Source organism: Schistocerca americana, chromosome 2 (genome assembly GCF_021461395.2).
Source record: "Schistocerca americana isolate TAMUIC-IGC-003095 chromosome 2, iqSchAmer2.1, whole genome shotgun sequence".
In the NCBI taxonomy this organism is placed as follows: domain Eukaryota; kingdom Metazoa; phylum Arthropoda; class Insecta; order Orthoptera; family Acrididae; genus Schistocerca; species Schistocerca americana.
The window spans coordinates 1,088,160,036-1,088,177,573 of NC_060120.1; the positions used below are offsets into that span (position 1 = coordinate 1,088,160,036).

A 17,538-nucleotide genomic window follows, 5' to 3' on the forward strand; every position below is an offset into this window, starting at 1 on the left:
CCCGTCGCGTCTTGTGCGCGGCGCCTGCGTTTGCCGTGAGGCGCGCGTGCTGAGCAGTAGCGGCCAGTGCTGCCACGAGTGGACGTTTTTAATTTTTCGACCTCTCTGGAAGACAATCGAAAAAATTAGACACACAGAAGTTCGTACAGGTAACATTTTCTCCGCTCTGATGGTGGGAGGGTCTTTAAAAACTGATTTTAGAAATATTCGTCAGCTTAACGGGTCAATCAAAGTCGCCGCGAACTCAGTATGTTTAGGGAACAAAATGAAATCGTCAGGCAGCAAGTGCCGTGGTAGGAGCGACGATACGTTTTTTCCACATTTATCTCCGTCAAAAAATTGTTTTACGTACTGTCGAATGAAGAAGAATGATGCGACGTCTTCGGTTCTTTTTGCTGATTCTGTCGACGATTCGTGACGAGCAGATCGTTAACTCTTGTACGACCGTGGAAAGCAACGGCCCTCAGATGCCCGGTGCTGGCTCACACCTCTACAGTTTTACCTCGTCGGGCTCGTCGCGAGATGTCGGTAGCGGGGAGGAGAGTGTTGGAACGTACGCTCTGAATTCTGACAGTATACCGTACAGTGGCCCACAACGGCTGTCTTATAGCGCCTGCCATTCACTATACCTGCTCCCGCTGCCATCGATTTTATGCGATCGTCCCACTTTAAATCGCTCTGTACGCTTACTGGTAAGTATTTAACACGTGTGACTTTTTCCACTAATTATTCGACAGTCGTGTAATCAAACGATAACGGACGTTACCAGCTACATCTCAACTGCCAGTCTCCACTTCGTCCATCCACTCCAGGTCATTCTGAATTGTAGCGTTTTCAGGAAGCACCATTCACATTCGGCGATGACTGAGGTACCGCAAAAACAAATCCGTCGCTACCTCTCGAGCATAAAAGAGTCGAAGAATCACATTTTGAGCATAGCGATATGTTGGTGATCGGCGAGAATACGACTAGGTGGTGGTGCTAGTTGGAAAAGTGCCGCGTCCTTTCTCGTCCGGTCATCGCTCTGTGCACTGCGCCACGGTAACGCGGCGGCGGTCATTCATTTCGCAATGTGAGCGGATGTTTAGCGATCTGCTCTCCACACCTTTTGTGTTTCGGTCTAGAGATAAACGTGAAGGAAATTAAAAAAAAAGCAAGTGGAACAAATCCACGTCGTAGGATGCTTACAGCATCTGGAGGCGGTGGACGATTCTGTGTACCCGCGGTCGTTCGTGAGTTACACAGGAGAGAGCGACAAAGAAACAAAACGACGATCGTGTTTCGCAGAGCCGGGATCGGACTGTTAAAATCAGTTCAGACGTGGCAGAAACGAGCAATATCCACCGAGGAAGAGGCGCTCCGTAGAGTGGTCGTCATTGCCTGTGCTCTTACACGGCTGCGAGCCCTGCTCCGTGAAAACTAGCGACAAGAGCCGAACCGACGTCTTCGCATACAACCAATGCTCCCTGAGCTAGGTAGCGTTGTAAAGCGATCAGTAAACGCGGTTTTCCAATAGCTTCGACTCTCAAGGAACTGTGCGAGACCCCTCGCCCAACCCCGCCGCCCCACTACAACAGATAATGGTCGGCTTATGTGCGCCACGTATCGGCTGATTGAATTACACACAGAAAAGAGAGCCCGCATGTGCCTACCACCTGTTCCTACCTGTGCAATAACGCTTAAAGGTTTGCATCTTATGTGGACTCTTACTCAGTTATCAACAATTGGAATACTTTTATGTCTTTAGGTGTTTCACACTAATACACACCCATAAACGGTGAATATATTTTAGATTTTTCTTTGCACTTTTGATTTTTTTTTTACACTTACAAGGTGTTTAAACAACGCGTAGTCTTCATATACTGTTTAGCAGCTGGATGTGCACCTGCACTTGTACGTCTGAATCGTGTAATATTGTCCAACGATACCGGCACGGTAGATGAATAGTTGTGGTGGTAATGACCGAGATGTCGCCCAATCCAAACAAAAATCCGTCGATCGATCCCTATGCCTTATTTGCACTTGGGCGTCCGCTGGAATACTAAACTGTAAATTATTCTTAACATTGGCAGTAAACTTCTGAACAGAGTACACAAGGACAGAGTGAGAGAAGGGCAGCGGCTGCCCCGTGTCTCCGGCGGCCACACACGCGGTGTGGACAGAGCCGCGCACGCAGTAACTCAGAGTGTGTAGATGAGATACAAAGAGGCACTAAAATGTCACACGTGCGTCGCTTCCCCGCTTGGGGTTCACCGAAGCTCTGACGCAATTCACGTTCGACAACGATGTCCAAACGGCCGCGTGATGAACATTGATTTAGATTTTTTGAAATGTTGCTGCAAAGTTACCCATTTACAACAGTGGACCTCTAGCCGGAAAATGGTGCATCTGTTATATTTTTATCAGATAAAACAATGTTTGTTTTTTCTCGTGTAAATACTGTAAAACTTTGAGTGTGCAGTTCTTTTTTACATTGAGTATATGAAAAACTTGGCTAACGTGGAGCCCTTGATTCATTTAATATATAAGATGTTCAGAAGTTCCCATTACAAACTTATAGGACCTGTAGAGCGAAGTGAGTACGTAGTATATTGAACACGAACCCGTGTCCGGTAACGTACCGTTCCCATTGTGCGACAGTTTCAAATCAGATGCGTAATGCGTCCACGTCTGCTCAGGGAAAGAGAAGAGTCGCACAGTTGCACGCAGTAGGGTAGACAGGATGGCGTGTAGGACGTAAGACGATCAGCCGATCTCACCTAAGTTTGATTTAAGAGATTCCTATGCAGACAGAAGAGTTCTGCCCACTGCACTAGAAACTGAAGAGACACCGGGTGGGCTGGAGAGTGTGCACCAGAACACACTTCGTAGGTGCAGTGTATGTGATAACGTTTGTCGTCGCCCAATATAGACGCCATTGTACTGGATCAGTACTGTTCTGTACTAATGGTATGCTGGGCTCGTTTTTGTTTTGGAACAATGTAAACATGTAATGCTTTATGTGTTATACAAACAAATGTGTTTATCTGATAAATGGATGTTTCCTACTGTTTTCTTCCCAATTGCAACCTAACAGCTGTACAAGCATCAGTAGGGGGACAAGGGGGGCACCAGTCCATTTTGTTAGTTAGGGTTGCCTACATCAGGGGCAGGTATGCACTCAGGGCCAAATCTATTGACTATTTTGATTGACACGTGCTTAACCTATTGTTATCCTCCCATTGACAGGTCCTTAACCTATTGTTCTGCTAAAAGGATCCTTCCTTTTGATTGAGAAGCACTCAACGTATTGCTCCCATGCCCCCTCAGGAAACCTCTCACCTCATGGCTACAGGTGCACTTTCAGGTCTGAGTTATTGGATAGCCCCACTCACCCTTTGATTCACTACTTAATGAAATTGATCAATTATTTAATGTCTCCCCCTATGGTAAACCCCCTCTCCTCCCATCCTCTCTCCCAGAAATTGGCAGGAAAAGACTCAGTCGATCGGTCATTTGGAGGGAATTCGGTTGCAGTGTGTGGAATATTGTTTAAACACTGTATAGAATATTGTGTGCTTATTTATGGCAGTGAATGGAATATAGTTTATTTATTTAGTTAAAAAATTTGTCCAGAAATCGATTGCTATGTACGGAATATATGAAAATCGGTGCAGAGTGATGATCTCATAACAGGAAATTCAAAGATATATTGTTTATAAAATCGGTTTGTGGGAGCTGAATTTCTCTTGCTCATCATTCTCTGCTGTTTGGAAACGTTCTTGTAACAAGTAATTACATGGGGCAAACATGTTGCATAACCTAATGTTCGGCCCCTTGTCGGCACTTAACCTATAGTTGTATTTAGTGGTTTTCCACGTTTCCCCCATTTTCTTATTGTACCGCCTGTGATACCAAATCAGGTAATTAGTTATGTCCTCCCACCATTTTCTGGTACACTTTTCGAATTCTACATGCTTTTGAATGCCATTTCTCGCGCATTCTTCTTTGTCACCCACCCCCTTAAACTATTCACTGCGTTTTACATAAAAATTATGAAAATTGACGTAGTGTTCTGTACTTAACATCCTGTTCTGCTTCATGTCACCCACTTACGCACACCCTCCCGTAAACTTTTGTACCACTAACACCACTTTGATATAAAAAATTTATGCAAATTAATTAATTCGATATTCTTCACTTGTATGCGGTAGTTTCTTTTCAATTTGCAGCATCCGATTGGTCGGTGAAATCGATGGAATACTGTTTAAACAAAAGATCGCTAATAAAAAAAACACATCCCGCCAATCGACGCCCGACGCCAACGCCGCCGACTCTGCGTAGGTGTCCGTTCGGGTCCCACAAACATCAGCCAGTGGCATCTCTTTCGTACATGACGCCCGCGAAATTCCTGTCGAAATACGTGTTCAGCTGGGCACCTTTGCTGGCGCGATGATGCATAGCTGCGGTGCGGGTCCAGTGCCGAGAGAGATGTTCCAATGCTTCTCAGAATAGCAATCCTAACGGGGCAGCCCATCTGTCACTGAATTTACCCGCCAAACTGCTGCTGCTGTCAGTGTGGGAGCACTGTCCGCCATTGTTTTCTGCAGATGACACTTTCAGTGGCAAAAACTATTTTGTACACATCGCCATATTGCAGTGGTAGTTAAACCCCGCAAAAGTTGTCTACAGATCATCAAATACATACAAGATTCACAATAATATTGGGAGCCAGGAACATATTTACCAGTGTAACAACAATTAAATATTACGATTGCTGCTTCAGTCTGACACCGATCGATGTACGTGTAATGTCTTTTATTGACGGCTGTGGTTCTGGAATGAATCTCAGTATCTGTGGCACACACAATTTTCCACGTAGAAATGTCTCTCATACCCCCACGGTTATCGTTGTGGTGAATCTATGTGTCCATCACGATAGGACATACACTCTTTTTCTCTGGTTGTGTAAGAAATAAGCCACAGTAACATTACACTACAATATATACCCTTTTTACACAAACAGTGCAGTTATCTGTACAATGCCCGAAAAAGTTATGGTATATCTACAGAAGTTATGGGTTACCTACACTCACACTGGCTATATGTCTCGATTCTCCTCAGCTTTAGGAAATTGTCGACATAGTCTTCGAATCAGCGCTTCTGGAAGGTGCTGCATCCTGCCAAGATTCTCTCAAACAAGTGTTACGAAGGACAGGCATCCGGTACTATGCGATAACGAATACCGCACCCACAGACGCAATGCTCGGAAAGACATCACCGACGTGAGTTCGTGTACTGTAATGGACATCACTGTCGATAGAACAAGGAACATGTGAGGGTACACTTAGGGGTGCCGATGAGGGAACGTATTGTTACGTATTGTTACGGCCATATTGCCCATCCTGTTTGTACACTATAGCAGGTCCAACTGAACACTCGCATTGCCATATTTTGCAGCTGTGTTCTCGAAATGAATCTGTCACCACTTACATTCGGATATAGTCCTCAGTGCATTGAAATCACAATTCACTGCGTCCAATCTATCCTTCCATTACGACTAGATATAAATAATTTTTTTTTGTTTTTTTACGTGAATAGTAGTTTCACTACTTCCCACAAACGTATGTCAGAACATAAGCCACAGTACCTTTACGTTCAAGCAGCAGCATGTGCACCAACAATTAAACCTTGCAAAGTAGCCTACAGGTCGCCAAAAACGGAAACACTCTTACTCAATTACACTGCTGTGCACCTCGTATATTAGAGCGGGATACCGATCTCCGACCCAGCAATATATCACCACTTACTGTGTCGATGTAGTAAACGTACAGTTCATATCCTCTGGGTTCGTTTTCGAAATATTACGTACTCACTCCTCTCTACAGATCTCAGAAGTTCGTACGGGGAATTCCCGAATACACCGTAGGGGGTCATTCGCAGGCAGCTCCGGGGTTTCGCGAGATATACAGAGTAGAGACAGACGTCAGCGGACAGAGCAGTCTCCGCTCACATTGCAGGTGTCGAGTCTGTGCAGCGTTTGTGACGTACGGAGCGCGAGTACGGCCAGAAGAGGTCGCGTCTGCGGCAGCCCACTTGGCAAGTCTGTTAACTGTGTTGCCTATCTGCAGGTGCAGACCACTTCTGTGCAACAGTGCGGACTTGATGGATTGTTTACACTTTCTGGCACGCGCGGGCCCTCACACACACACACACAGACATGCACTGGCTATGCCACGGCTCATATTACGAATAGAAAGTTGCTGATATGCTCTGTCCACTGAAATACATCATTTTTGTGTGCACGTTGTAGTTTTTGCGCTGTTGTGCGGGGCAGAGCGGCGCCTGACGCGGCGACGTTGTTGTGTTGGCAGTGGGCGGTATGAGCCGGCCGCCCAAGCCGGCGCCGCAGGTGAAGAAGGTGGCGCCGCCCGCGGTGCCCGACCAGTACCAGGCGCAGCAGCAGCAGCAGCAGCAGGGCCAGCAGTACCGGCTGTCCGGCTCCTCCTTCGGCTCGGCCGGCTACTCCTCCAGCTCGGACGACGGGCTGCTCACGCCCGCCGACGTCACGCCCCAGCAGCAGGCCGCGCAGCGTGAGTACGCCATCCAGCCTGCGTGGCGCCTGCACCGTACGGTGTGTGCTTCCTGCAAACAAGGGCTCTCTATAAAACCCCCATTTTCTCATCGTGGTCATTTCCCGACACGTCTGGAAGTGAGTAATACGTTGCCGACTCTTCCCGGAAAGTACGCCGGCCGGTGTGGCCGTGCGGTTCTAGACCGCTACGGTCGCAAGTTCGAATCCTGCCTCGGGCATGGATGTGTGTGATGTCCTTAGGTTAGTTAGGTTTAAGTAATTCTAAGTGCTAGGGGACTGATGACCACAGATGTTAAGTCCCATAGTGCTCAGAGCCATTTGAACCGGAAAGTACGCTTACCGTGTTACGCGACGCACGCCCGCTCTCGCCTCGACTAAGCTGAGCGCTGCCGTTATCGAGTGCGCCGCTGTCGCTCGTTTCTTTTCTGTGCCTTTTATTAATCCGACCTTTCAAAGAGACCTCACCGATGAGCAGCGGGCGAGAGCTGCTGCAAAACCACACGTAGTCAGCTGTCGCCACTACTCGAGTGCCGAAAATTCCAGTCGTCGGAGTGGAGCGGCACACACTTCATTCTCCTAGTTCTCACCCAGAGAAACAAAAGTTGTCTATCGGGTGTTACCAGACAGATTGTGGCCCTGGCCGTCGCCTCCGCACCCTGGCCCGAATGTCGGCAGGAGCGACGCGTCGGCTGCCGCGGCCCCGCCGCTCCCAGTCCGGCGAGCCCTCTGCTGTGCGCCTTCCCACAGTTCGACGTTCCACCCTGCCTGAGCTACGTTTCTGATTTCGATTCGATTGTTGTTCTGGCTCGAGACGATGTTGCTACTGTATAAACTCATTTCTATGATACTCTCACTGTTGTCGTTTACCTCAGAATCGACCGCACGAGCTGTCGTAAACTGTGTTCCACGTACGCTCTCCGAGCTGCTCTATCCAGTGCGAGCCTCCTATGCTGACCCAGGCAGAAAAATCGTCGTTATAGAACTACACAAAAACGTACGAAAGTAAAACAACAGCGCCGATTCACAACACCGACTTACTCGTGATCTGGCATTCGTATCAGCACAATGAGTGGTATTCGATTTCTGTGCTCAATTAATTACAACAGTGCAATGTAGGGGCGAAAAAAATGTTCTAATTCCACTGTACAGCTTGCAAGCTGCAATGCAACTATGCAATATTATTTTGAGCGGGTAGCTATGTGATTACAATTCAGTATGGAGTAATACATTTTAGTCTCATGTAAAATATTACACGCAAACAAAGACACAGGTTAAGTTCATTTAAAGCACCATATTTTCGGTTGAAATGAGTACCGAGTTTGTGAGTCGTCAGCCTACAAAACTGAATCGGACCTAAATAAGGTATAGTAGCTTCCAGCACGTTACAAAATCTGCCGACACGTAAAAAGATTTTGCAGCGCCTCTTGCTTCGTTAACGAACAAATCCGTGCCCGCCCCTCGAGTAATGGTGTAGGCGTCAGCTGCACGCAGACCACCTGCTCGATACTCCCCGTTTACACGTGCTCAGCACCACGTCGCAGTGTTGTTGTGGCCTTGAGCGCGATGCAGCTCTCCGTGCTTGTATTCTTCCCGCTACGAGGCTCGCCGCCGCCGAGTAACTACTGCCCCCTCCATCCTTCTGAATCTGCGTACTGTATTTATCTCTCGGTCTCCATCTACGATTTTTGCCCGCAGCCCCACACTTTCCTCCAATACCAAATTGGTGATCCCTAGATGTCTCAGAATGTGTCAAATCAATCGATACCTTATTGTAATCAAGTTTTGCAACAAATTTCTTGTTTCCTAGTTCTGTTCAGTACCTCCTCATTAGTTACATGATCTACACTTCTAATCTTCAGTATTCTGTAGCATCACAGTGCAAAAGTTTGCAGTTTCGTCGTATCTAAATTTTTTTATAGTGTATATTTCACTACACAGCTACAGTCCATACAAATACCTTCAGAAAAGACACCCTAACACTTAGGTCTATATCTAATGTTAACAAATTCCTCTTCTTCAAAAACGCTTTTCTCGCCATTGCCATTCTACATTTTATCCTCACTAATTCACCACTGTCAGTTATTTTGCTGCGCAAATAGCAAAACTGATCTACAACTTTAAGTGTCTCTTTTCCTGATCTAATTTCCTCAGCATCATCAGATTTAATTCGACTGCATTGCATTATCCTTTTCCGCTTTTGTCGATGTTCATCTTATACCCTCCTTTCAATACACTGTCCATTCTGTTCAACTGCCCTTCCAGGGCCTTTGCTGTCTCTTGATAGAATTACAGCGTCGTCGGCAAACCTCAAAGTTTTGATTTCTTATCACTGAACTTTAATTCTTGCTCCACATTTTTCTTTTGTTTCCTTTACTGCTTGCTCATTATACAGATTGATTAACGCCAGGAATAGGCTACAACCCGGTCTCACTCCATTCTCACTCATTCCTCCCTTTCATCGCCCTCGACTGTTATAATTGCGGTCTCGTTTCTGGACAAGTTGTAAATAGCCTTCGGCTCCCTATATTTTATCCCTAATACCTTCAGAATTGTAAAGAGAGTATTCCTGTCAATCTTGTCTAAAGCTTTCTCTACGTTTACAAATGCTATAAACGCGCTTTTGCCTTTCCTTAACCTTTCTTCTAAGATAAGTAATTGGGTCAATGTTGTCTCGTGAGTTCCTGCATTTCTCCGGAATCCAAACTGAACTTCCCCAAAGTCAGCTTCTACCAATTTTTCTATTCTTCTGTAAGGAATTCGTGTTAGTATTTTTGAACCGTGACTTATTAAACCGGTAATATTCACGCCTGTCAGCACAAAGTTCCTCTGGAATGGGAATTGTTACATTCTTCTTGAATTCTGAGGGTATTTCGCCTTTGCCATACATCTTGTACAGCAGGTGGAAGAGCTTTGGTCATGACTGTGTCTCCAAGGCTGTCAGTAGTCCTGAAGGAATGTCGTCTACTCCCTGACGGACCCTTTTTTCGACTTGGATCTTTCAGTGCTCTGTCGAATTCTTCTCTCCCATCTCATCTTCACCTACTCCCACAATATTGCCTTCAAATCTGTCTCCTCCTCCATCTGAGCTCTTCATGTTCGTGCAGCTGCTTCTCTTTTCTGCAGAGACCTTTTTAGTTTTCCCGTAGGCAGTATCTATCTTTCCACTAGACAAACATCCATTTAAATCCTTATATTTGTCCCCTAGCCATTCCTGCTTAACTGCTTTGCACTTCCTGTCAATTTCATTTTTTAGATGTTTCTGTTGCCTTTCGCCTGCTTCATTTGCTGCGTTTTTATATGTACTCCTTTCGTCAGTTAATTTCGATATCTCCTGTGTTATCCAAGGATTTCTAATTGGCCTTGCCTTTTTACCTATTTAATCCTGTGCTGCCTTCACTATTACATCGTACGCATTCGTCTCCTACTGTATTCTTTTCCACGGTTGCAGTCAACTGTCGCTTACTTCTCACTCTCCAGTTATCAACAACCTCTGGTTGTTTCAAATTATTTAGCTCCCATCTCCTTAATTTCCTACCTTTGAGCAATTTCTTTAGTGTCAGTTTACAGTTCATAAGCAATAAATTGTGGCCAGAATCTACATCTGCCCTCGGAAAGTCTCACAATTTAAAATATGGTTCCGAAATCTCTGTCTTTCTATTACATAATCACTCTGAAAGCTTCCAGTGTCTCCAGGTTTCTTCCAGGTATACAGTCCTCTTTCATGGTTCTTAAACCAAATGTTAGCGATGATTAAATTATGCCATTGTTCTTAAACCAAATCGTAGGGATGATTAAATTACGCTCTGTGCGAAGTTCTATCAGGCGGCTTCCTCTTTCTTTCCTTTCCCCCAGTCCATATTCACCTATTTTTCCTTCTCTTCCTTTTCCTACTATGGAATAGCAGTCGCTCTTCAGAAGTAAATTTCGTCAGCCTTAACCATCTGATTATTTCTTTTATCCCATCGCATATTTCCGCAATTTCATCATCATCATCGGAGCTAATTGGCTTACAAACGTTCACTGCTGTGATAGGTGTGGGCTTCGTGTCTCTGTTGCCTACGATTATTCCCTCGCTATACTGTTCAGAGTTGCTTAACCTGATTCCTATTTTTTTATTCATTATTAAACCTACTCCTGCATGACCCCTATTTGATTTTGTATTTATAACCCTGTATTCATCCGCCCTGAAGTCCTGTTCATCTTGTCACCGGACTTCACTAATTCCCATTATTTCTAATTTCATCGTATCTATTTACCTTTTTAAATATTATGACATACCTGCCCGGTTAAGGGATCTAACATTCCACGGTCCGATCCGTAGAACGCCAGTTTTGTTTCTGCTGATAACAACGTCCCCGTGACCATTGAGATCCGGACGGGGTACTCCGGAATATTTTACTTCATCACCATTTAAGCATACCATAGAAAAATTGCGGCCGTAAAAAAACTTCCTGGCAGATTAAAACTGTGTGCCCGAGCGAGACTCGAACTCGGGACCTTTGCCTTTCGCGGGCAAGTGCTCTACCATCTGAGCTACCGAAGCACGACTCACGCCCGGTACTCACAGTTTTACTTATGCCAGTATCTCGTCTCCTACCTTCCAAACTTTACAGAAGCTCTCCTGCGAACCTTGCAGAACTAGCACTCCTGAAAGAAAGGATACTGCGGAGACATGGCTTAGCCACACACTGGGGGATGTTTCCAGAATGAGATTTTCACTCTGCAGCGGAGTGTGCGCTGATATGAAACTTCCTGGCAGATTAAAACTGTGTGCCCAACCGAGACTCGAACTCGGGACCTTTGCCTTTCGCGGGCAAGTGCTCTACCAACTGAGCTACCGAAGCACGACTCACGCCCGGTACTCACAGCTTTACTTCTGCCAGTACCTCGTCTCCTACCTTCTGCAAGGTTCGCAGGAGAGCTTCTGTAAAGTTTGGAAGGTAGGAGACGAGGTATTGGCAGAAGTAAAGCTGTGAGTACCGGGCGTGAGTCGTGCTTCGGTAGCTCAGTTGGTAGAGGACTTGCCCGCGAAAGGCAAAGGTCCCGAGTTCGAGTCTCGCTCGGGCACACAGTTTTAATCTGCCAGGAAGTTTCATATCAGCGCACACTCCGCTGCAGAGTGAAAATCTCATTCTGGAGATTAATCAATTCATAAAAAATCTAAAGGGTCAAGTAATGGGATGTTACTCATAGTGACACATCCCTCTACCGTAGCGTGTCGTCGTTTCAAACATGTTATACTGCCCTATTGACCATACGCGAAATAGGTGCTGTTTACAACGTTTCTCCAGTGTAGAACATTTTTTACTGCGTTACTGTACTTTCGTTACAAGTGAACCTACATTTATAAATACCATACAAAATCTGCATGTGATGTTTTACATTAAAAAAATGCTAAACTTATTTCTTTACATAAATGGCCAACGTGAGTCATCTCAAACTTCGTTAAGCTTCGTAAATGCAGTCAGTACAGAAAATATAATCCCGGGAAAAAAAACCCTAGTAACGTCGACGCGTATAGCTGTCGTATTAGAGCGTGTCCAATGGCAGGTTAAGTGACGACGTGCGCGCTGGACTTGGTCTAATCTGTTCTTCACTGCCTCTAGCCCGCATCTCGTGGTCGTGCGGAAGCGTTCTCGCTTCCCACGCCCGGGTTCCCGGGTTCGATTCCCGGCGGGGCAGGGATTTTCTCTGCCTCGTGATGGCTGGGTGTTGTGTGATGTCCTTAGGTTAGTTAGGTTTAAGTAGTTCTAAGTTCTAGGGGACTGATGACCATAGATGTTAAGTCCCATAGTGCTCCGAGCCATTTGAACCATTTGAACTGCCTCTACGATAGCGACACGCAGCTGGACTTTTGCGGAACTGCGGGCCCTCGAGGTTTCTGTGACGCTCTCGTCTGACCTGTCGCCTTTGCTGCTGCGTTCAGTATTTACTATTCAGCGTGGACCTCATACGCTTCAGCAATATTCTACGACGGGTCGCAAGAGTGTTTCCAAAGCAAATCGATTTGGTACGGCTACGACCCTACTAGAGTCCGACGGGGAATACGAGGCGTTATTTCAGTGTTTACACATCACTGTCGGGTTGTTATAAGGTTCTGCGTCATGCGTACCAGGAAAATTTCGATCCAGACGCCAACCGGGTTAGATGTCTCATAGGGAAGTGTTTTCTTAAGAACGCGTCTAGGTGATACTGAATGAAAAAAGTTTTTGAAGCACAGTCGAGCTTGTTTCTGATTGCTGTCACGTGACGAGCCCCATCTCTGACAGTGAGGCAGTTGAATCGACAACGATTACCAAAGAACAGAGCACTATATTATAGCAAGTAGGAAGTTATATATGCTCGGTAAACTAGAAAAACAGGAAGAAGTGGTGTATCTGGAGGATGAACTCGAAATATTTAGCTCTGGACAGGATCGTGAGGAGTAACTTTGACTCAGTTTTAGAAAAACAATTTATCACCAAGTGCTCTGTACATATGTACAGGATATCACTGTTCCTTATGGGAGGGACCCTCCACGGTATTCACTTTTTCTGTAAAGAAAGTTCTGAAGAACTGTATAAAATTGCACACGAGGTGTGAAAAAAAAGTTTATCACACATGAGAGATACTGATCAAAACGCATTCGTCTATGAAAAAGGCAGTGCGTTAAGCCTTCCACGACTTACCGTAACAGAATGTTATTCAAAGACATTTCTCCAGATCCAAATAAATCCTAGTCATACGTAAAGGCTTAATGGACAGTATCAGTGGCAATCTCGGACTTTTCGCAGCCGGTACAGTAACCGGCGTGTAAATTGTATCCGGTAAAAGTTGCAGTAATATCCGTCTACTCCACGAATAGAGAAAAACCTGGTGCGAACACTGGCGACTGCAGTAGCTCCTAAAGCTCTTAGGAAGTGCAAAATTGTGGACCTGACGAGGTGTAAAACCGAGGTATCCTTCGACTACAGGATAAGTGGGTCACAGGCAGATAGCGAGGAACTGCGGTTATCTGCAAAAGAGTTCACATACGCAACACTTGTATTTACAGAACGTTAGTTACGACAGTCCTTACAGCTCCCAGGCCACGGTAGCAGCGTTGAACTGGCAGCACGTGCAACCGAGGGCCTTGTCACTTTGTTACCTGGGGAAATACTGACACATCTCTGCTGCGGGAGGCATCCGTAGAAATTAGCGATGGACCATTAATCGCAGTTAATCGATTAATCGTCATCGTTCTGGCAACAACCGCTTATCTTTATTCAGTTTCTTATGTTCTATTTTAAGTAAAGCCTAGTGAGTGTGACTTTCTGTGTATTACGACAAGGAAAAGTCGAAAGATTTGGTGTCGACGTCAGCGCCCCAGCCCCAGGAGTTGCAGTCCACGCGACTGCGCAGACGCCTGCGCGTGCGACACGTCCCCGCAAAGCTCGACTGCGGCGACCGACTACCCTCACGCAAAGGATACTTCACATCAGGACACGAAGTCTGCTACGGGCTGTGTTGGCAACTAGGCTTAAAAAAAGCTAACAAAGCGTCAGAGACGGAAATAACGATCTAAATAATGAAGGGAGCCGCTGCTCCTTAAGCGACGGTATTTTCACGTAAGGTATTAATTTACTTAGTGAGTTGTACGGCAAACCCGAAGACTGGCGAAATTATTCGCAAATGATGACGGGAAGATGCCAATATTCAGTAGACCGGAACTCCGCCGTGTGGACGCGCGGGATTTTCGGCGATTTATTGCAAACGCCGATGCCAGGAGACGTAGATAATTCTGTACTGTGTGTCAGTTCAGAAGTAGCTGACGTTACAAGTGTGTCTGAACATGAACGCCTGTAGAATGGGCTGTAACGAAACCTTGTTCCTTCTGTCGTAGTCTGTACCGCAGTTGCTGATTGGTACAAGGAGAGAGCCCGAGAGTCTTCCTAAGGGCAGTTACTGAAAAATTTTGGTTTCACAAGCATATTCACTCGGTATCTCTGTCAAAAACAATGACCTTAGGTTTACTAATAAATGTTAAATAGGTATATATTTCTGCAAAAAATAAAAAATGGTGATTATGTACATACAGTAAAACCCAGTTATCCGAATGCGGGTCAACCGAGATCTGGGTCTTCCGAAAAACGCAATACCAAAAAACAAAAAAAGGAAAAATCGCGGAAATAATCCTTGGCTAGGGTGTGTTTTGGCTGCGGTGAGGAGGGAGAGACGTACGCATACCATTTAAGTTGTTTCTCGATCCACGGACTCACTAGCGTGCACAAGGCTACTCTGTTAGCAGTAGTGCGTTCGACTTACTTCTTTCTGTTGCGTGCGGATTTTTGTGCTATGGCGTCTAAGCGTAACCTGTTGTGACTACTGTCACTGATAAAGTAGCTGTTATCAATGAAGTTGAAAAAGGAAACTGTTGCGGCTAGTTACGGAATTCGTGTTCCTACCGTTTCAGAATGGGTCAACTCGAAATCTAAACTATGAAGCTATGAAACTACGAAGAATGCTCATAAAGAACAGTGAAAACGTCCGAGTTTGAAAAAGTTGGCGAAGCTCTCATCTGTGGTTCACCAACAGGGAAAAAAGGCGTGCATCTGAATGGCGCATTGCTGCAAGAGAAAGATAAAATGTTCGCTCAGTTATTAGGTGAGGAAGGAAAATATTTTTTTACAAGCTCGGGCGAGGAGGGGGGGGGGGGGGTGGGGGCGGGGGGGGGGGGGGGGTACACAGGTTCAGAAACAAATACGACATTCAGCAACTGAATGTATGTGGAGAAACGTTGTGGCTCTGAGAACTATGGGACTTGACATCTGTGGTCATCAGTCCCCTAGAACTTAGAACTACTTAAACCTAACTAACCTAAGGACATCACACACATCCATGCCCGAGGCAGGATTCGAACCTGCGACCGTAACAGTCGCGCGGTTCCGGACTGAGCGCCTGAACCGCTAGACCACCGCGGCCGGCCGGAGAAAAGTTGTCTGCAGTCCTAGACGCAGTTGATGTTTTCGAAACAGAGTTTGAAGATTGCGCCCGAGGGTACACTAAAGACCAAACTTACAGTGCCGATGAAACAGCAGTTAATTTCGAGATGTTGCCTACAAAATCCTTTGCTTTCTGAAAAAACAAAACAAAAATGGCTCTGAGCACTATGGGACTTAACATCTAAGGTCATCAGTCCCCTAGACTTAGAACTACTTAAACCTAAGGCCAACACACACACCCATGCCCGAAGCAGGATTCGAACCTGCGACCGTTGCAGTCGCGAAGCGGCTAGAACCGCTCGGCCACCGCGGCCGGCAACAAAAGTAATTTTAACTTTGATAAATAACATACGTGCAGGCTACAAAGAGATTTCGGAATTCGTTTCACCTTCAAAAGTTTTAAAAATTTCGTACTGTAATTAGGGTACAAAATACTGTACAAAAATACGGTGCAAAATGCTGTAGTACATGTTAAATCGGAAATAGCTTCCCCCCTTCAATTCTGTTAACCAGTGTTGTAATGTATTTCATAAAATTGGGCATGTGTTGTTAATCATAGAAAGTGTGGTAGCATCGATTTTTTTAATAAAAAAAATAGTTTTTGGGGTATTCAGTTTAGACCCAGAAATACATAACGTAACGATTTGTGGAATAATCGATCCGATTAAATGAAAATGCCAGATAATGAACACTTAGTCGTAAGCGGCCATCGTTAGGAGAAAAGTCGCCGAGCACGTCGCGGGGAAGTGCTTAGAAAACCTCGGTCAACCACGTTTCAGCGCACAGACTAGAAACACTGAGACATTATAGAAGTAACAGCTGGCACACGAGGCTGGTCGCGGGGCGGGGTACGGCTGTGCTGTGGGGCTGCGGTGCGCGGCGACCGGCAGCGCCGACCCCAGCCACCGCCACTCCACCTTCACTGGTCTCCACAGGGTTTCGCAGCTCTGTCGTCTCTCTGCTGTCGTCTGTTCGGCATTACTTAGCAGCGCTGACAGCTGCGACGTGATTAGTGGGGGCTAAAGGCCACGCGAGAAGCACAGTCCCGCGCGGCAAACCACACAACTTGCCGAACCTTCACTCCACCCCAGCGCACCACCTCACTACGCTTCCCGCCTGCACTATGCTTCACTTCCAGTGGGCTCGCTGTCCCGTGAGACTTTTGCACCGCACGACTCTGTTTGTGTCCCTTTTCCCGGTTGTAAGAGCATTTGTTTGACTCGTAGTTACTGCTATTTCCTGTGTGCTACTGAGCAACGTCTGTAAGAAGTTGGTCGAGAGTTGTGAGTGGAAAAGTTGGACGACGTTTTCTCCGGCAGGAGATTGCAGACGGTCTGCACGTTACGTGGACGCTCTGACGCGAGAGTGAAGCACTCGACGGGCAGCCGTCGCTCTCCGTTACTGGTGTAATCGACGGACTGCCGCAGCTTTCGGTACAGCCGAAAACGCTGTTCTGAAGATTGCCGAGGGAACGTCCGAGAAAGAAAATAAATCTGAAGCAACATCGAAACTTAAAAGCCCTAGGCGAAAACGTTGTACGGATAACCTGGATACCGGCATAGATAAGTTTGCAGAGGATGCGATTCTCCGTCACGTTTACGATTATCATCGCAGAAGTGAACATCCGACACAGAGAATCGGAACCTCTTCGAGGCTGTCGCACATCGTCATTCACAGTTTCACACAATTTGCGCCGTTCGCTACAGACATTTCTGTCGTCGTGCGCGCTGTTGATAGAGACTGGGAGGTTTTCCATTATCACCGTAGAAACGCACCTCGGACAGATTCAGCTGAAAGTTTGGACTATGCAGTTTGCGACTGAAGAGTGCACGGAAAGACAAGGTTAAGTCTATTGTTTAGATTTTGTCCCACGACAAAATTCTGTTCATCTGGTGTGAGTCAAGTCATCTATCGCACAAGGTGTTCGTGACTGATTGGGTTTTAGGAATAACGTTGTTTCTCAATATTCTGCTTTTATTTCGAACGAACTTGACTGTGTATAAG

The 17,538-nt window shown here is 46.0% G+C and overlaps 1 protein-coding gene across 6 annotated transcripts in view; it reads left to right on the top strand.

The window, feature by feature from the left end:
* Positions 1-17,538, top strand: part of LOC124596493 (caskin-2) — a 967,843-nt gene that overhangs the window by 864,970 nt on the left and 85,335 nt on the right. For all 6 annotated transcript variants that reach the window (XM_047135646.1, XM_047135645.1, XM_047135644.1 and 3 more), the window contains one exon: positions 6,354-6,572. In XM_047135646.1, coding sequence (XP_046991602.1) covers positions 6,354-6,572 — 219 coding nt within the window. The remainder of the gene's footprint in view (positions 1-6,353; positions 6,573-17,538) is intronic.